At 45.8% G+C, this 21074-nt stretch overlaps 1 protein-coding gene across 1 annotated transcript in view; it reads left to right on the top strand.

The window, feature by feature from the left end:
* ZBTB49 (zinc finger and BTB domain containing 49) overlaps positions 1 to 21074 on the top strand; it is a 54096-nt gene that overhangs the window by 21195 nt on the left and 11827 nt on the right. The window contains 2 exon segments of the mRNA XM_038744929.1: positions 3220 to 3266; positions 20436 to 20509. Coding sequence (XP_038600857.1) covers positions 3220 to 3266; positions 20436 to 20509 — 121 coding nt within the window.

Raw genomic sequence — 21074 nt, 5'->3', positions numbered from 1 at the left:
ATTAATGGTATTTGTTAAGCGCATACTATGTGCCAACCGCTGTTCTAACCGCTGGGATAGTTAGTTACAAGGCGATCAGGTTGTCCCACGACGGGCTCACAGTCTTAATCCTCATTTTACAGATGAGGGAACCGAGGCACAGAGAAGTGAAGTGACTTGCCCAAAGTCACGCAGCTGACAAGTGGCGGAGCCGGGATTTGAACCCATGACTTCTGACTCCGAAGCCCGGGCTCTTTCCACTGAGTCACGCTGCTTCTCAGCGTAGGGAACTCAACTACAGTTTCCTCTGGCCCACATTATTGATCAGTGATGCCAAGAACGATCACTCTGTTACTCTATTTATTATTACTCTATTTATTTATTTTACTTGTACATATCTATTTATTTTATTTTGTTAATATGTTTTGTTTTGTTCTCTGTCTCCCCCTTCTAGACTGTGAGCCCACTGTTGGGTCGGGACCGTCTCTAGATGTTGCCAACTTGTACTTCCCAAGCGCTTAGTACAGTGCTCTGCACACAGTCAGCGCTCAATAAATACAATTGATTGATTGATTGATGCATTGGCAAGCACTTAGTACGGAGCTCTGCACACCAGAGGTGCCCAATAAATACTGTGGACGGAGCGTAATTTTCGAGCGCTGAAGGGAGCCCGACAACAGAGAGGCTCTGGGTTCTAATCCCAGCTCCGCCACTCTTGTCGACTGTGTGACCTTGGGCCAGTCACTTCACTGGGCCACAGTCCCCTCATCTGTAAAACGGGGGTTCATTCGTTCATTCAGTCGTGTTTACTGAGCGCTTACTGTGTGCAGAGCACTGTACTAAGCGCTTGGGAAGTCCAAGTTGGCAACATCTAGAGACGGTCCCTACCCAAAAGTGGGCTCACAGTCTAGAAGGGGGAGACAGACAACAAAACATATTAAGAGAAGCCGCGTGGCTCAGTGGAAAGAGCCCGGGCTTTGGAGTCAGAGGTCAGGGGTTCGAATCCCGGCTCCGCCACATGTCTGCTGTGTGACCTTGGGCAAGTCACTTCACTTCTCTGGGCCTCAGTGACCTCATCTGGAAAATGGGGATTAAGACTGGGAGCCCCCCGTGGGACAACCTGATCCCCTTGTAACCTCCCCAGCGCTTAGAACAGTGCTTTGCACATAGTAAGCGCTTAATAAATGCCATCATTAATTAATTAATATTAACAAAATAAAATAATTAGAATAACTACGTACAAATAAAATAGAGTAATAAATAGTAATAAATAGAGTAACAGTACAGTGCTCTGCACACAGTGAGTGCTCAATAGGTACCGCCGACAGGTAGAAAACACCAGCTGGGTTAAGACTAGGATCCCCAAGCGGGACGTGGATCATGTCTTACCTGATAAGCGTGCCTCTCTTCCAGAGCTTAGTACAGTGCTTGGCACATGGTAAGCGCTTAACCCATACTATGAAAATAAAAAATAAACCAAAGGGCCAAAATGACTGTAAAGAAACTTTACCCTCAGAGCAGCATCTCATAAAGCTAAGGGAACCGTGACACAGTAAGCGCTTAACAAATACCAATATTATCATAATTATTAGTATCACCATTTTTATTGGTACGCTTTTGGGGACACATCTTCAGGGAGCGACGGGGCACGGGCCTCCGGGCCGATTGTTTCTACGCGTTTATGCTACCACATTCGTGGTAATCAATCAATCAATCGTATTTATTGAGCGCTTACTGTGTGCAGAGCACTGTACTAAGTGCTTGGGAAATACAAATTGGTAACACGTAGAGACAGTCCCTACCCAACAGTGGGCTCACAGTCTAGAAGGGGGAGACAGAGAACAAAACAAAACATACTAACAAAATAAAATAAATAGAATAGATATGTACAAGTAAAATAAATAGAGTAATAAATATGTACAAAAATATATACATATATACAGATGCTGTGGGGAATCAATCAATCAATCAATCGTATTTATTGAGCGCTTACTGTGTGCAGAGCACTGTACTAAGCGCTTGGGAAGTCCAAGTTGGCAACATATAGAGACGGTCCCTACCCAACAGTGGGCTCACAGTCTAAAAGGGGGAGACAGAGAACAAAACCAAACATGCTAACAAAATAAAGTAAATAGAATAGATATGTACAAGTAAAATAAATAAATAAATAAATAAATAAATAGAGTAATAAATATGTCCCTACCCAACAGTGGGCTCACAGTCTAAAAGGGGGAGACAGAGAACAAAACCAAACATACTAACAAAATAAAATAAATAGAATAGATATGTACAAGTAAAATAAATAAATAAATAGAGTAATAAATATGTTCCTACCCAACAGTGGGCTCACAGTCTAAAAGGGGGAGACAGAGAACAAAACCAAACATACTAACAAAATAAAATAAATAGAATAGATATGTACAAGTAAAATAAATAAATAGAGTAATAAATATGTACAAAAATATATACATATATGCAGATGCTGTGGAGAATCAGTCAATCAATCAGTCGTATTTATTGAGCGCTTACTGTGTGCAGAGCACTGTACTAAGCGCTTGGGAAGTACAAGTTGGCAACATATAGAGACAGTCCCTACCCAACAGTGGGCTGGTAGACAAGAGGAAGCTCAAAATCCTAAGCCGCATATTCATTCAGTCGTATTTATTGAGCTCTTTCTGTGTGCAGAGCACTGTACTGAGCGCTTGGGAGGGGACAATACGATAGGCACATCCCCTGCCCACAACGAGCGTGATGGACAGATTTCTGGTTCAAAACACAGTAGCCTTAAAGTGGTGTCGTGGCAGTTTAGGGGAAAAGGAAAAGATCATTTTGGGCTGCCGGTCTGTGTGATTGATGTATGAGGGCACGGTGCCTGAGCACAATTGCCCTTCATTTCAGAATTAGTCTTCTTTTTATTAGTTTTAAACGCTTACTGCATGCAGAGCACTGCACTGAACGCTGGAAAAGAGTATACAGGTGGGAACTGTGAGAAAAGGCAAGAATTCGGTTTTTTTACAGCTTATACTAACTTTCAAAGTGCTAGAGCGTGTATGAAAAAGTAGTTTTCCCTTTATTATCCAGTTGAAAGAATTAGTGTTGGTTTTCTTTAACGCCCTTAATGTTTTTTCAGAAGTTTCAGTTTAAAAATTTCAGTATTGCTGCTGTTGAAGTGACATGTTCTCTCTCGCTCTCTCTCTCTCTCTCTCTCTACCTCTCCCTTTTTTCTCTCTCCTTTTCTAGGTGAGAAACCTTTTGAATGTAACATTTGTGGCAAACATTTCTCCCAGGTGGGAATTTTTTTGTATTTATTACTCAATATCAGAAACCAGCGCGAAACACTTTATCTTTCGTATGTTGACGTTTTCTTTTGGCAGTAATGTGTGAGCGATATCTGTGATTTCCCCCTTGAGTAATCCAGCGCAAAGGAGCGCCAGATAAACTCTTGAAAGGACAATAAACAAACACCATTTTTTTGGAAAATGGATTTCACCTGCCGGATTTCTGGGGGAAAAAAATTGTGAAATGGGGGCAAAAAAGTAATTTTTAAAATCCGTGAACTTTCGTTTGGTTTTTTGTTACTTGAACTAAGAATAAACTCTAAAATTAAGATCCTCCACCTCCTCAGCTTTGCACCTTCCGCTGTTTCCCTTAAATCAGTCTGTCGGTGAGCCTCCCGAGGTCACACTATGCCTGGATTTTTTGCCGTCAGTTGGCAAATAGGCCAAAATGTTTCTATTCACTGTGGTTTTTTGGCTCCTTGATCTGATGTGTGTGTGTTTCTCGTACGATCAGTTGAGATTGAGTGTTCTCCATGATCTTTTTTTTTTATGCTTTGGAGAGGGAGAGGAGCGTATTGAAACGCTCCGTGTCCCTCAGGGCGCGATTTTGTCGCCGACTCCCAGCAGAAATGAAATAATTTCTGAGCCTGCGGTGAGGCAGGGGGAAGAGCGAAGGAGGGAAAGCCACGAAATTTTAACCACGCTCCGATTTGCTCCGATTTGCTGGAAACTGGCAAACAGTTGCTGAAGACAGACCGGCTGAACTGCCACCAGGAAGCCAGGTGCTACAGATCAATCAATCGATCAGTCGTATTTATTGAGCGCTCACTGCAGACACGGCACCGTAATGAGTGCGTTGGGAGGGTACAGTGTAGACACAGCGAGCATGCCGTTTGGAGAGGGATGGGAAATGATATCAAAAAATCAGTGACACGTATGTACAGAAGGGCCCCGGGGGGCTGAGGGAGGGGTGAATAAAGGGAGTGAGTGCAATAAGCGATGAAGAAGGGAGTGGGAGAAGAGGAAATGAGGGCTTAGCTGGGGGAAGCCTCTTCATCATCATCAATCGTATTTATTGAGCGCTTACTGTGTGCAGAGCACTGTACTAAGCTCTTGGGAAGTACAAGTTGGCAACATATAGACAGTCCCTACCCAACAGTGGGCTCACAGTCTAAAAGGGGGAGACAGAGAACAAAACCAATCATACTAACAAAATAAAATAAATAGAATAGATATGTACAAGTAAAATAAATAAATAAATAGAGTAACAAATATGTACATACATATATACAGGTGCTGTGGGGAAGGGAAGGAGGTAAGATGAGGGGGATGGAGAGGGGGACGAGGGGGAGAGGAAGGAAGGGGCTCAGTCTGGGAAGGCCTCCTGGAGGAGGTGAGCTCTCAGTAGGGCCTTGAAGGGAGGAAGAGAGCGAGCTTGGCGGATGGGCAGAGGGAGGGCATTCCAGGCCCGGGGGAGGATGTGGGCCGGGGGTCGATGGCGGGACAGGCGAGCACGAGGCCCGGGGAAGAGATTAGCGGCGGAGGAGCGGAGGGTGCGGGCTGGGCTGGAGAAGGAGAGAAGGGAGGTGAGGTAGGAGCGGGCGAGGGGATGGATGGACAGCCTTGAAGCCCAGGGTGAGGAGTTTCTGCCTGATGCGCAGATTGATTGGTAGCCACTGGAGATTTTTGAGGAGGGGAGTAACATGCCCAGAGCGTTTCTGGACAAAGACAATCCGGGCAGCAGCATGAAGTATGGACTGAAGTGGGGAGAGACACGAGGATGGGAGATCAGAGAGAAGGCTGATGCAGTAGTCCAGACGGGATAGGATGAGAGCTTGAACGAGAAGGGTAGCGGTGTGGATGGAGAGGAAAGGGCGGATCTTGGCCTCTTGGAGGAGACGGGCTTCGCAGGTGGGGACAACGTTCACAGCAACAGTAATAATGGTGGCGTTTGTTAAGCGCTTCCTATGTGCCGAGAACTGTTGTAAACGCTGGGCTAGAAACAAGCTGATCAGATTGGACATGGTCCCTGTCCCACGTGGGGCTCACAGTCTCAATCCCCCTTTTCCAGATGAGGCCCAGAGAAGTGAAGTGACTCGCCCAGGGTCACCCAGCAGACAAGGGGCGGAGCTGGGATTTGAATCTAGGTTCTTTCCGCTATAGGCCGTGCTGCTTCTCTAAGGGGCCACCTTTTTGGGTGCCCAGTGAGGCTCGGACTGTGGATCCCACATTGGCTCTCTCACATGCTCGCTCGTCAGGGGTGTCATCTTTGAATTAGAAAGGACAGTGACTCATATGTAACTGCTCTGCCGCCTAACTGTGTTTAGTAAGGACTCCTTCCCCCCTCAATCACAATGCGGAAGGTTTCCAGGTTCTCAAACAAAAGCTTTAAAAATGGTGAGTAGTTATTTACGATACTCATTCATTCATTCAATTGTATTTATTGAGCACTTACTGTGTGCAGAGCACTGTACTAAGTGCTTGGGTAGTACAAGTTAGTGACATAAAGAGACGGTCCCTACCCAACAGCGGGCTCACAGTCTGGAAGGGGGAGACAGACAACAGAACAAAACATATTAACAAAATAAAATAAATAGAATAAATATGTGCAAGTAAAATAAATAAATAATAATAATAGATAAATAGAGTAATACATATGTACAAACATATATAATAATAATATTGGCATTTGTTAAGCACTTACTATGTGCAAAGCACTGTTCTAAGTGCATGGGGGGATACAAAGTGATCAGGTTGTCCCACGTGGGGCTCACAGTCTTAATCCCCATTTTACAGATGAGGTAACTGAGGCTCAGAGAAGTTAAGTGACTTGCCCATGGTCACACAGCAGACGTGGCAGAGCTGGGATTCAAACCCATGACCTCTGACTCCAAAGCCCGGGCTCTTTCCACTGAGCCACGCTGCTTCTCTATACATACATATATGTATATATATATTACTCATTAAGCACTTGCTAGGTGCCCAGCACAGTGCTAAGCATTGGGGTAGATAACCAAGTAATCAGGGTTGGACACAGGCCCTGGCCCACATGGGTCACAGTCTGAGTGGGGGAGAGGAGGACTTACAGATGGGGAAACTGAGGCCCAGAGAACTGAAGTGACTTCACCATGGTCACATAGCAGCCAGGTGGCAGAGCTGGATTAATAATAATAATTTTGGTATTAAGTGCTTACTATGTGCCAAGCACTGTTTGCTGGAGAAGATACAAGGTAATCAGGTTGTCCCACATGGGGCTCACGGTCTTAATCCCCATTTTACAGATGAGGTAACTGAGGCCCAGAAAAGCTAAGTGACTTGCCCAAAGTCACACAGCTGATTAAGTGGCGGAGCCGGGATTAGAACCCATGACCGCCGATTCCCAAGCCCAAGCTCTTTCCACTGAGCCACGCTTTTTCTCTCCTATCTCCCCCAGCTTGCAGCACAGTGCATGGTACATATTTATTCTATTTATTTTACATTGTTAATATGTTTTGTTGTTCGTCTCCCCTTTCTAGACTGTGAGCCCGCTGTTGGGTAGGGACCGTCTCTACAATGTTGCCAACTTGTACTTCCCAAGCGCTTAGTCCAGTGCTCTGCACACAGTAAGCGCTCAGTAAGTACGATTGAATGAATGAATAGTAAGCACTTAACAAATGCCCCAACGATGATCATTTTCGGGCCCGGGAAGAGCATTTTTCAGAAACTTCATCATCAATCGTATTTATTGAGCGCTTACTATGTGCAGAGCACTGTACTAAGCGCTTGAAACTTGCGGTTAAAGAGGGGAAAAAGCGTCTCCTCCCAGGAGAAGGCCCCGGGCTTGCTTGCATTTTTTGGAAGCGGTGGTTTTGGTTTGTTTTGCCGTGCCCCGCTCCGTCCCATTCTCCTTGAGTTCCCCGTCTCCCACGAGGCAGCCCCCGGGGAGAGTGGGTGCAGTGTGAGTATCTCCGTGCCCACGATCTCTGCCCCTTAAGCATGACTGACAGGACTGCCGCCAACTTGTACTTCCCTAGCGCTTAGTACAGTGCTCTGCACACGGTAAGCGCTCAATAAATACGATTGAATGAATGAATGCTTTCATCCCTCCCGGAAGGCATCCTTCATTAAGAAATTCTTTATTTCCATTAATGTCCGTCTCCCCCTCTAAACTGTAAGCCCGCTGTGGGCAGGGAATGTGCTTATTGTTGCATTGGCCTCTCCCAAGCGCTTAGTACAGTGCTGTACAGTCATCATCATCATCAATCGGATTGAGCGCTTACTGTGTGCAGAGCACTGGACTAAGCGCTTGGGAAGTACAAGTTGGCAACATATAGAGACAGTCCCTGCCCAACAGTGGGCTCACAGTCTAAAAGGGGGAGACAGAGAACAAAACCAAACATACTAACAAAGTAAAATAAATAGAATAGATATGTACAAGTAAAATAAATAGAGTAACAAATATGTACAAACATATATACAGATATACAGGTGCATCCGAATGAATGAACGCTATTATGATACAACTCCAAACAATCAATCAGTCGATCGTATTTATTGAACGCTTACTGTGTGCAGAGCACTGGACTAAGCGCTTGGGAAGTCCAAGTTGGCAACATATAGAGACAGTCCCTACCCAACAGTGGGCTCACAGTCTAAAAGGGGGAGACAGAGAACAAAACCAAACATACTAACAAAATAAAATAAATAGAATAGATATGTACAAGTAAAATAAATAAATAGAGTAACAAATATGTACAAACATATATACATATATACAGGTGCATACGAATGAATGAACGCTATTATGATACAACTCCAATCAATCAATCAATCAGTCGTATTTATTGAGTGCTTACTGTGTGCAGAGCACTGGACTAAGCGCTTGGGAAGTACAAGTTGGCAACATATAGAGACAGTCCCTACCCAACAGTGGGCTCACAGTCTAGAAGGGGGAAACAATCATATTTATCAAGTGCTTACTACAGGCCTTCCCAGACTGAGCCCCTTCCTTCCTCTCCCTCTCGTCCCCCTCTCCATCCCCCCCATCTTACCTCCTTTATGTATATATGTTTGTACATATTTTTTACTCTATTATTTATTTATTTTATTTGTACGTCTATTCTATTCATTTTATTTTGTTAGTATGTTTGGTTTTGTTCTCTGTCTCCCCCTTTTAGACTGTGAGCCCACTGTTGGGTAGGGACTGTCTCTATGTGTTGCCGATTTGTACTTCCCAAGCGCTTAGTACAGTGCTCTGCACATAGTAAGCGCTCAATAAATACGATTGATGATGATGATGATACGGGCAGCGCACTGGACTAAACGCTTGGGAGAGTCCGATAAAGCACGTTCCTTGCCCACAACGAGCTCGTGTTGTAGAGCGGAGGCAAGTGTCCATAAGAAAATAAATGAATTACAGATATGGACACAGGTGCTGTGGGGCTGAGAGAGGGATGGATAAAGGGGGCAAATCCCAGGGCAGAAGTGACACAGAAGGGAAGGGGAGGAGAAGAAATGAGGGTTTAATCAGGGAAGGCCTCTTGAAGGAGGTGTGCCTTAAATAAGACTTTGAAGAGGGGGAGAGGCATTGTCTGTCGGAGTTGAAATGGGAGGGCATTGGAGGCTGGAGGCAGGAGGTGAGTGAGAGATCACGTATTTAGATCACGTGAGAGTGTGTATTTAGCTTTAATTCTATTTGTTCCGACGACTTGACACCTGTCCACGTGTTTCGTTTTGTTGTCTGTCTCCCCCTTCTAGACTGTGAGCCCGTTGTCGGGTAGGGACCGTCTCTATATGTTGCCGACTTGGACTTCCCAAGCGCTTACTACAGTGCTCTGCACACAGTAAGCGCTCAATAAATACGATTGAAAGAAAGATCGGCGGTGAGGGAGACGAGATCGAGGTTGGTATTAGAAGAGAGAAGTATGTCGGCCGGGTTGGAAGAGAGCAGTGAGGTGCTTGAGTGGGGAAAACATGGCCTGAACGTTTTTGTAGAACAGTGATCGGGGCAGCAGAATGAAGTATGGACTGGAGTGGGGAGAGACGGGAGGCAGGGAGGCCAGCAAGGAGGCTGATTCGGTAATCAAGGCGGGCTAGGAGAATGATGATGATGATGATGATGGCATTTATTAAGCACTTACTATGTGCAAAGCACTGTTCTAAGTGCTGGGGGGGATACAAGGTGATCAGGTTGTCCCACGGGGGGCTCACAGCCTTCATCCCCATTTTACAGATGAGGGAACTGAGGCACAGAGAAGTTAAGTGACTTGCCCAAAGTCATACAGCCGATAAGTGGCAGAGCCAGCGTTCGAACCCATGACCTCTGACTCCCAAGCCCGTGCTCTTTCCACTGAGCCACGCTGCTTCTCCTAGCCACGCTGCTTCTCCTATTTTGTTGGTATGTTTGGTTCTGTTCTCTGTCTCCCCCTTTTAGACTGTGAGCCCACTGTTGGGTAGGGACTGTCTCTATGTGTTGCCAATTTGTACTTCCCAAGCGCTTAGTACAGTGCTCTGCACATAGTAAGTGGTCAATAAATACGATTGATTGATTGATTGATTGATTGATTCTCCTAGCCACACTGCTTCTCCTATAATGATGGCATTTGTTAAGCGTTTACTATGTGCAAGGCACTGTTCTAAGCGCTGGGGGGATACGAGGCGATCGGGTTGTCCCACATGGGGCTCACAATCTTAATCCCCATTTTACAGATGAGGGAACTGAGGCCCAGAGAAGTGAAGTGACTTGCCCAAATTCACCCAGCTGACAAGTGGCGGAGCCGGGATTTGAACCCATGGCCTCTGACTCCAAAGCCCGGGATCTTTCCACTGGGCCACACTGCTTCTAGGAGAAGTGCTTGAATTAATATGGTAGAATAATAATAATAATAATGATGATGGCATTTATTAAGCGCTTACTATGGGCAAAGCAGTGTTCTAAGCGCTGGGGAGGTTACAAGGTGATCAAGTTGTCCCACGGGGGGCTCACAGTCTTCATCCCCATTTTTCAGATGAGGGAACTGAGGCACAGAGAGGTGAAGACTGTGCGCCCACTGTTGGGTAGGGACTGTCTCTTTATGTTGCCAACTTGTACTTCCCAAGCGCTTAGTACAGTGCTCTGCACACAGTAAGCGCTCAGTAAATATGACTGATTGATTGAAGTGACTTGCCCAAAGTCACCCAGCTGGCAATTGATGGAGCTGGGATTTGAACCCATGACCTCCGCCTCCAAAGCCCGAGCTCTTTCCACTGAGCCACGCTGCTTCTCGAAGTTTGGATGGAGAGGAAAGGATGGATTTTAGTAATGTGGAGGTGGAACCGACAGGACAGGATTTAGTGATTGGGTGGGTTGAATGAGAGAGATGAGTCGTGGATAATGTCAAGGGTACGGGATTGTGAGACAGGAAAGGTAGTGTTGCTGTCTACAGTAATGAGAAAATCAGCGGGAAGGCCTATGTTTTGGTGGGAAGATAGGGAGTTCTCTTTTGGACGGGTTAAGTTTGAGGTGCCGGCAGGCCGTCCAAATGGAGATGTCTTGAAGGCAGGAGGAAATGTGAGACTGCGGAGAGGGAGAGAGATCAGGGCTGGAGATGTGGATTTGGGAGTCATCTGCGTAGAGGTGGTAGTTGCAAATGAGTTCTCCAAGGGAGTGTGTATAGATGGAAGATAGAAGGGGACCCAGAACTGAACTTTGAGGGTCCACCACAGTCAGATGAGGAGCCCGTGAAATAGACTAGAATAGTGGCCAGAAAGCTAGGAGAACCGGGAGCGGAAAGTATCAGTCAAACTGAAGTTGGTTAATGTTTCATTCATTCATTCATTCGTTCATTCAATCGTATTTATTGAGCGCTTACTGTGTGCAGAGCACTGTACTAAGCACTTGGGAAGTACAAGTTGGCAACATTTCCAGGAGAAGGGGGAGATCGACAGTGGCCAGAGCTGCTGAGAGGTCTAGGAGGATGAGGATGGAGTAGAGGCCGTTGGATTTGTCAAGGAGATCATTCGTGATCATTGAGAGGGCAGTTTCTGTGGAGTGAAGGGGACGGAAGCCAGATTGGAGAGGGTCAAGGAGAGAATTGGAGGAGAGGAACTTAAGACAGTGGGTGTAGACAACTCGCTCAAGGAATTTGGAGAGGAATGGGAGGAGGAACAAGGGGCCATAACAGGAGGGAGCCATTGGGTGAAGGGAGGGGTTTTTTTTAGGGTAGGGGAGACATGGGCGTGTTTGAAATCAGTGAGGAGGAAGCTGTTGGAGAGCAAACAGTTGAAGATGGTGGTCAGGGAGGGAAGAAGGGAAGGGGCAGGTGCTTTGGTAAGGTGTGAAGCGGTGGGGTCGGAGATGCAGGGGGTGGATTTTGAGAGAAGGCAGGAGATCGCTTGATATACTGCAGTGAAAGATGGGAGAGTTGAAGAAGGGACGGGAAGAGTGCTCACACCTTAATAGTTTCAATATCCTCAATAAAGTGGCCAGGTCACCAGAGCCAAGAGATTTGGGGGGCAGGGGGGACAGGGGGTTTGAGAAGGGAGTTAAATGTCTGGAACACCTGGCGAGGGTAATGGGGTTGAGTGTCAGTAAAGATGGAGAGATCATTTTGCCGGACAGAGGAGACGGCAGAGAGAAAGTACGCAAGGATGAACCTGAGGTGGACAAGGCCGGCCCAATATCTAGAGTTCTGCCAGCAGTGCTCTGCGATTCATGCCCGAGAGCGAAGGAAGCAGACTGTGGAGGGGATCCAGGGCCGGGGGTTAGTGGTACGAGATCGACGAAGGGATAGGGGAGCAAGTGAGTTGAGTTAAGACGGTATCGATGGTGTCATTTTGGTCATCGGGAAAAGCTAAATGGGGCGTGAGGACTTGAGAAAGTTGGAAGGGGTCAAACGATCGGAGGTCTCTGTGGGAGAACAGGGCAGATTTGCGGGGAGGAGGTTGTGGTCAGGGGGATTTCAGAGTTGGTGAGGGGAGAGATTGTACAGTGACTAGATGAGATCGAGTGTGTGTCCAAGTTGGTGAGTGGGTGAGCTGGGGTGGAGCGGGAGGTCAGCGGAGCTGAGGAATAATAGCGGGCAGGAGAACGGTCATCAGGAACATCTGTGGTGGATAGCGAAGTCCCCAAGGGCCAATGTAGGGTTGGAGAAAGGAGGAGTGTGAGAAAGGGCTCAAAATGGTTCAGAAAGTTGGAGGTGGGACCTGGGAAGGTGGTGGAAGACTGGGACTAGTTTCTGGAGTGGGTGGGATGGGGAGATGGAATGGTGTGAAAGCGGCATTGAGGAGCGAAAAGGAAGCCGACTCTTCCCATTTTCCCAATCTTTATGCCGAAGGACAGGGATGAGAGAGAAGGGTGATCCCGTTATCTTGTATCTGCCCCAGCGCTAAATTCATGCTGAGAGCATAATAAATGCCATCATCATTATTACTGTTGCTAGTAGGAGGAGAGAGGAAAAGAAAAAAGGGATAGTAGAAAGGGAAGGGTGCGGAATGAAAACCAGGGAGGTCTTAAGCTAGGAGAAAAAGATTTTGCTTGAAATCTTGGAAAAAATCCTTTCTTATCGATGGCGGAGGAAGGCAAAATTTCCTAGATGTCAAAATAAAAGTTGCCAATTGGAAAACAGAAGGATAGCCATTGCCAATTTTGGAATTGAAACTGACACATTGTTTCTGTCAATTTCAAAATCTGTTTGCCGTCGTGATTCTGAGGAGAGAAATGTCCTAATGGCTTAATGCCTGATTTTTAAATTTTTTTTTTCCACATGTCCCCGTAGCCGACTTTCACTCTTGCCCTGCCCCCCTTCCAGTCTATCCCACACAACGCAAGCAGCTTCCTCAGGCATCGTCTCAACCCCGACATTTCCTTCATCGAAATCCCGCATCAAGGCACCAAATGGCCTTCTGCCGGACTGCAAGCCCCTTGCGGGGATTGTGTCGACTGACTCTCTTGGATCGTACCCTCCCAAGCTCTCAGGACAGTGCTCTGCCCTCAGGAGGGGCTCAATTCCTCATCAGACTAAGTGCCTGTGATCATCAAGGCTCTCTACTTTTCCCCCTTTACCTGTTCTTTCCCCCTCACCTCCTAAATATGAACACTTTTTTTGCATCTGCAAAACTCTGTGTGTGTTCCTTAGGAGTGCATTTGCATTCACCTTCCCTGTTTCCTCCTTTAGATCGTAAGCTCTTCCAGAGCAAGTTGTGTATGAAGAGTTCAGTACGGAGTTCGTTTAGTCAGTCAATCACATTTATTGAGCGCTTAGACCGTGTGTAGAACCTGGACTAAGCACTTGGGAGAGGACAGTATAACAGTTACAAATTCTCGCCCGCAACGAGCTTACAATCCAGTTGACTTGACACCTCTCCCAATATTGAATATAATGCCCCGATTTAGCGGACGTAGAGTAAAGCGTAAACCCCAGTTATGTCGCATTTCTGTAGGGGAAATTTCTGGTTTTATCTGAAGTTGTCTGGGGTGGAGGTACCTACGCCGTGTCCTGCTTGCGTCATTGAATTTGAATGCTGCAGGGTTCATTTGTCAGCTAAATTTTCCCGACGCAGCAGGGCCTAAGCGGATAAAGCACGGGCCTGGGACTCAGAAGGACCTGGGTTCTAATTCCGGCTCTGCCACGCATCTGCGGTGTGACCTTGGGGAAGTCACTTCTCTTCGTCTCAGTAAAATGGGGGTGAAGGCTGCGAGCCCCTTGGGGGGACGGGGACTGTCATCATCATCATCAATCGTATTTATTGAGCGCTTACTGTGTGCAGAGCACTGTACTAAGCGCTTGGGAAGTACAAATTGGCAACATATAGAGACAGTCCCTACCCAACAGTGGGCTCACGGTCTAAAAGGGGGAGACAGAGAACAAAACCAAACATACTAACAAAATAAAATAAAATTTCCACCAAAACAGCAATCTCCATAACAAAATACTGCTCAAAGTTGTACAAAATGGAAATATGTCTGACCTGACTGTCTTGAATCTATCCCAGTGCCTAATTCAGTGCTTGACACATAGTATTCACTTAACAAATACCACAATCATTAGGAGAACATTAGCTTTCTTGTCACAAATTTAGTTAATTGGGATTCTTTTGCTCTTACTCATGTTTTCAGCTGTCACTCACTATCAGTTAATTTGAGGACAGGATTCAGGTACAGTGTTGGGTCCCTGCTTTCATGGGTACCCAACGCTTCTTCACCCTTCTTTCTTCATTCAAGGGCACCATTGAGAGGAGAATTTGCATCTCTGGGTGGGTGCAGATGGACTGGGATTTCTCTGTGTCCAACCTGATTAGCTTGTGTCCGCCCCAGCACTTAAAACGGTGCTTGACTAACAAATACCATCATCATTATTATTATTGTCGTTTCATTCTGTCTTGTTTCACTGGACCATTTTTCCTTGGATTAAGCTCCAGTATAATATCTGTGGAGGAAAGGTCTCCGGGAAGGAGACTATTTCGGCTGCTGCCTAAACACACCGATCAGTTATCAGTTGGTGTGTGTCTAATTTTCAGAGAAGTCGGTTAAAAGCATTTCTGTCGGGGGAAGTGACAGACCGTTTCCTATTAGGTAAGCGTCCTAGCACTTTGAGGAGGTCAGTCAATCAATCAATCATATTTATTGAGCGCTTACTATGTGCAGAGCACTGTACTAAGCGCTTGGGAAGTACAAATTGGCAACATATAGAGACAGTCCCTACCCAATATTGGGCTCACAGTCTAAAAGACCTGTCATTACCTGTTCCAGGTCACCCGGCTCTTCTTGCCCACACTGGAGCCGTACTGACGTCGGTGCTCTGCACACAGTAAGCGCTCAATAAATACGATTGATGATGATTTCTTAAGTGACCAGAATTAGTCAGCGGGTCACCAAAGACGCCCGGCTTAGATCCCCAAACCAGCTTATCTCTAGCAGAACCCACTAGAAGGTTTGAAGTCCTTTTCAGCTTTGGACAAATACCAAAATCATTTTTCATCTGTCTTCAAGAGGATCACATTTGTATTTCTTTTTTTAATTTTTTTTTTTTAGATGACCGCTGGGCAAGCCAGTTAAATTCTCTGAGCCTCCGTTTCCTCATCGGTAAATTAAGAATAAGATCCCTCTTTCCATCTTAGGTTGTGAGGCCCGGGTGGGACAGGGTCTGATTTCATCTTTTTGTATCTACCTCAGTGCTCAGCACATAGTAAGTGCTAAATAGACACCTTTACATAGAAAAAATAAGTTCTCTCTTGAGCAGCCTTTTGACTTACCCTGAGGTTACACCAGAGATGGTTCAGGGAATTGTTTTGTTTTTTGTTTTCCATTTCTCAGCAACAGGACGGCCGTTTAATTAAGGAAATTGAACTTGAACTGTTGGTAACTCGTAACTCTGGACGCGTGCAGTATTTGGACTTTAGACTGTGAGCCCACTATTGGGTAGGGACTGTCTCTATATGTTGCCAACTTGTACTTCCCAAGCGCTTAGTACAGTGATCTGCACACAGTAAGCGCTCAGTAAATACGATTGATGACTTTAGAGTTGTTATTTAGCTGACAAGATGCCCCCACAGTTACTGCCTCATCCTCTCAAGTGCATTGCAATTTTGTTTTTAATGTAGTTTGGGCAATTAACGGGAAAGGTAGGGTTTCCATTAATATGAGAAACAGCGTGGCTCGATGGAAAGAGCCTGGGCTTTGGAGTCAGAGGGTCATGGGTTCAAACCCCAGCTCCGCCAGTTGTCAGCTGTGTGACTTTGGGCAAGCCACTTCACTTCTCTGGGCCTCAGTTACCTCATCTGGAAAATGGGGATGAAGACTATGAGCACCCCCGTGGGACAACCTGATCACCTTGTAACCTCCCCAGTGCTTAGAACAGTGCTTTGCACATAGTAAGCGCTTAATAAATGCCATTATTATTATTATTATTCACTTCTCTGGGCCTCAGTTTGCTCATCTGGAAAATGGGGGTGAAGACTGTGAGCTCCCCGTGGGACAACCTAATCACCTTGTAACCTCCCCAGCGCTTAGAACAGTGCTTTGCACATAGTAAGCGCTTAATAAATGCCATTGTTATTATTATTATTCACTTCTCTGGGCCTGTTACCTCATCTGGAAAATGGGGATGAAGACTGTGAGCCCCCCGTGGGACAACCTCATCACCTTGTAACCTCCCCAGCGCTTAGAACAGTGCTTTGCACATAGTAAGCGCTTAATAAATGCCACTATTATTATTATTATTCACTTCTCTGGGCCTCAGTTACCTCATCTGGAAAATGGGGATGAAGACTGTGAGCCCCCCGTGGGACAACCTCATCACCTTGTAACCTCCCCAGCGCTTAGAACAGTGCTTTGCACATAGTAAGTGCTTAATAAATGCCATTATTATTATTATTATGATTATATGAGTTATTCTTTCTAAAACTTGCTAGTTGTAGAAACCGGGACCATCAATACTTGGAGCCGTAAGGCAATCAGTCAGTGGTGCTTATTGAGCGCTGACTAAAAAGCGCTTAACAAATACCGTCATTATGTCCAGAGCACTGTCCTCGGCGCTTGGGAGAGAGTACGGTAAGCGTATCAAAAAGTTCATTTTGGAGTGAAAGTGTAGAATTCTCTATAATATTGCTTGTGTGTGGTGTCCTCCTCATCTTTCCCATGGGTCACTTGCTGCTTAGTTTATAATTTTGTTAGTTTATCGTTTAGATGGGGTGACACAAACAGAACTTCTCATCTTCCCACCCAAACCCTGTCTTCCCCCGACTCTCCTGTGAGCCCCCTCCTTCCTCTCCCTCTCCCCCCCACTTACCTCCTTCCTTTCCCCACAGCACCTGTATAGATGTATATATCTTTGTACGTATTTATTACTCTGTTTCACTTGTACATATTTATTCTCCTTATTTTATTTTGTTAATATGTTTTGTTCGCTGCCTCCCCCTTCCTGACTGTGAGCCCACTGTTGGGTAGGGGCCGTCTCTACATGTTGCCAACTTGTACTTCCCAAGCGCTTAGTACAGTGCTCTGCACACAGTAAGCGCTCAATAAATACGACTGAATGAATGAATACAGTAGAACAAAATCAGCCAACACGTTTCCAGCCCATAAGGAGTTTACTCAGTTTAGCTCTCTCCCCGCCACTTAACCACCCTCGTCTCCCCGTCCCAACACTATCGCCAGCCCGCTCACTGCGCTTCACTCTCATCTCTCATCTTATGTGGCCAACTCGTACTTCCCAAGCGCTTAGTACAGTGCTCTGCACACAGTAAGCGCTCAATAAATATGATTGATTGATTGATTGATCTGTCTCGTCACCCTCCCCCTTCTCCCGCTCTCCCTCCTACCTGGAACTCCCCTTTCGTAATCGAGGAGACCACAGCTCTCCCCATCATCAAAGCCCTACTAAAAAAAAAATCACACCTCCCCCAGGAAGCCTTCCCCGGTTGATCGCTCATTTCCCCCCTTCCCCTCTGTGGCACGCATCCTTTCCCCTACCTGTAATTTGGTTTAATATCTGTCTCTCCCCGGCTGGATCATCAGCTCCTCGAGAGCCGGCAGCATGTCGATCAACTGAACGGGATTCTCAGTCAGTCAGTTCATCAGCGGTATTTATTGAGCGCTTCCTGGGTGCAGAGCACTGTGTTTTCTCCCACTCCCTTCTGCATCGCCCTGGTTTTCTCTCTTTATTCATCCCCCCATCCCAGCCCCACAACACTTATGTACATATCTGCCATTTGTTGATATTAGTACTCTCTTCCTCCCTTCAAAGCCCTACTGAGAGCTCACCTCCTCCAGGAGGCCTTCCCACACTGAACCCCCTTTTTCCTCTCCTCCTCCCCATCCCCCCGCCCTACCTCCTTCCCCTCCCCACAGCACCTGTATATATGTTTGTACAGATTTATTACTCTATTTTACTTGTACATATTTACTATTCTATTTTATTTTGTTAATATGTTTGTTTTGTTGTCTGTCTCCCCCTTCTAGACTATGAGCCCTTTGTTGGGTAGGGACCGTCTCTATATGTTGCCAACTTGGACTTCCCAAGCGCTTGGTACAGTGCTCTGCACACAGTAAGCGCTCAACAAATACGATTGAATGAATGAATATATGTTTGTACATATTTACTCCTCTATTTTACTTGTACGTATTTGCTATTCTATTTATTTTATTTTGTTAGTATGTTTTGTTTTGTTGTCTGTCTCCCCCTTCTAGACTGTGAGCGCGCTGTTGGGTAGGGACCGTCTCTAGATGTTGCCAACTTGTACTTCCCAAGCGCTTAGTACAGTGCTCTGCACACAGTAAGCGCTCAATAAATACGATTGAATGAATGAATATATGTTTGTGCATATTTACTACTCTATTTTACTTGTACATATTTACTATTCTATTTATTTTATTTTGTTAATATGTTTTGTTTTGTTGTGTGTCTCCCCCGTCTAGACTGTGAGCCCACTGTTGGGTAGGGACCGTCTCTACATGTTGCCAACCTGTATTTCCCAAGCGCTTAGTACAGTGCTCTGCACACAGTAAGCGCTCAATAAATATGATTGAATGAATGAATCTGTCATTTATTTATATTAGTACTTCAAAGCCCTACTGAGAGCTCACCTCCTCCAGGAGGCCTTCCCAGACTGAGCCCCCTCCTTCCTCTCCCCCTCTTCCACCTCTCCATCGCCCCCTCCTTACCTCCTTCCCCTCCCCACAGCACCTGTATATACGTATATATGTTTGTATGTATTTATTACTCTGTTTTACTTGTACATATTTATTCTATTTATTTTATTTTGTTAATGTTTTGTTGTCTGTCTCCCCCTTCTAGACTGTGAGCCCGCTGTTGGGTAGGGACTGTCTCTATATGTTGCCAACTTGTACTTCCCAAGCGCTTAGTACAGTGCTCTGCACACAGTAAGCACTCAATAAATGCGATTGAATGAATGAATGAATCTGTTTCCCCTTCTAGACTGTAAGCTCGTTGTGGGCAGGGATTGTGTCTGTTTAATGTTATATTGTACTCTCTCAAGTGCTCAATAATAATAATAATAATGGCATTTATTAAGCGCTTACTATGTGCAAAGAACTGTTCTAAGCAGTGGGGAGGTTACAAGGTGATCAGGTTGTCCCAGGGGGGGCTCACAGTTTTAATCCCCATTTTACAGATGAGGGAACTGAGGCCCAGAGAAGTGAAGTGACTTGCCCAAAGTCACCCAGCTGACAGTTGGCCGCGCCGGGATTTGAACCCCTGACCTCTGACTCCAAAGCCCGGGCTCTTTCCACTGAGCCACGCTGCTTCTCATACAGTGGCGTGCCCCCAGGAAGTGCTCAATAAATATGATAGTCTGACCGACTGAATACAAGAATTAGTAGACACGTTCCCTGCCCACAGCGGGCTTATAGTCCAGAGGGGGAGACAGACATTAATATAAATATAGAGAAGCAGCGTGGCTCAGTGGAAAAGAGCCCGGGCTTTGGAGTCAGAGGTCAGGGGTTCAAATCCCGGCTCTGCCAATTGTCAGCTGTGTGACTTTGGGCAAGTCACTTCACTTCTCTGTGCCTCAGTTACCTCATCTGTAAAATGGGGGTGAAGACTGTGAGCCCTCCGAGGGACAACCTGATCACCTTGTAACCTCCCCAGCGCTTAGAACCGTGCTTTGCACATAGTAAGCGCTTAATGAATACCATTATTATTATTATTATTATTATTATTAAGCGCTTGAGAGAGTACAATATGACAATAAACAGACACAATCCCTGCCCACAACGAGCTTACAGTCTAGAAGGGGAAGCATAGTAAGTGCTTAATAAATGCCATCATTATTATTATTATTATTACTAAATGAGTCATTTATAATATAATTTACAGGTACGCACATAAATGTTGTGGGGCTAATACACGGTGGGGTTATAGTGTATCCTCCCAGTAATATCGCACTCTCCCAAGCTCTTAGTACAGCGCTTTGCACACAGTAAACGCTCAATAAATACAGATTTATGAAAGAATACCAAATGCCCAAGGGTGACAGATCCAAGCGAAGTGCTCCCAAGTGCTTGGTTCTGTGCTCTGCACGCAGGAAGCGCTAAATAAATGCCATCGATTGTTTGATTGATTGATTGATTGATTGATTGATTGAGCAAGCCCTGGGTGCGGGGCCTTCAGCTAGGACTTTGGCTGCGGGGTACCAGCTGTTTCGATTTATCCGCAATCTGGGAATCCTGAACGGTAAAGTCTCTTCCCGTTTTCCGTGCAGGCGGGAAACCTACAGACTCACTTACGGCGGCATTCCGGCGAGAAGCCGTACATCTGTGAAATCTGTGGCAAGAGGTGGGTACAACTCGTCACCGGGGAATTCTGAACGGACTCGTAAGCATGTCCTTAAACCCATACAGCTCCACCGCAGTAGTAATAATAATAATAATAATGATGGCATTTATTAAGCGCTTACTATGCGCAAAGCACCGTTCAAAGCGCTGGGGAGCTTACAAGGTGATCAGGCTGTCCCACGGGGGGCTCATTCATTCATTCCATCGTATTAGTTGCGATTCTGTGCCTCCGTTCCCTCATCTGTAAAATGGGGATTAAAACCGTGAGCCCCCCGTGGGACAACCTGATCACCTTGTAACCTCCCCAGCGCTTAGAACGGTGCTTTGCACATAGTAAGCGCTTAACAAATGCTATTATTATTATTATTGTTCTCATTATTAATTGAGTGCTTACTGTGTGCGGAGCATTTTTGCACGTAGTAAGCGCTTAACAAATGCTATTATTATTATTGTTCTCATTATTAATTGAGCGCTCACTGTGTGCAGAGCATTTTTGCACATAGTAAGCGCTTAACAGATACTATTATTATTATTGTTCTCATTATTAATTGAGCGCTTACTGTGTG

This window comes from Tachyglossus aculeatus, chromosome 4 (assembly GCF_015852505.1).
Source record: "Tachyglossus aculeatus isolate mTacAcu1 chromosome 4, mTacAcu1.pri, whole genome shotgun sequence".
Lineage (NCBI taxonomy): Eukaryota > Metazoa > Chordata > Mammalia > Monotremata > Tachyglossidae > Tachyglossus > Tachyglossus aculeatus.
The sequence above is the reverse complement of the archived record's forward strand: the minus strand, read 5'-3'. Positions and strand labels throughout refer to the sequence as shown.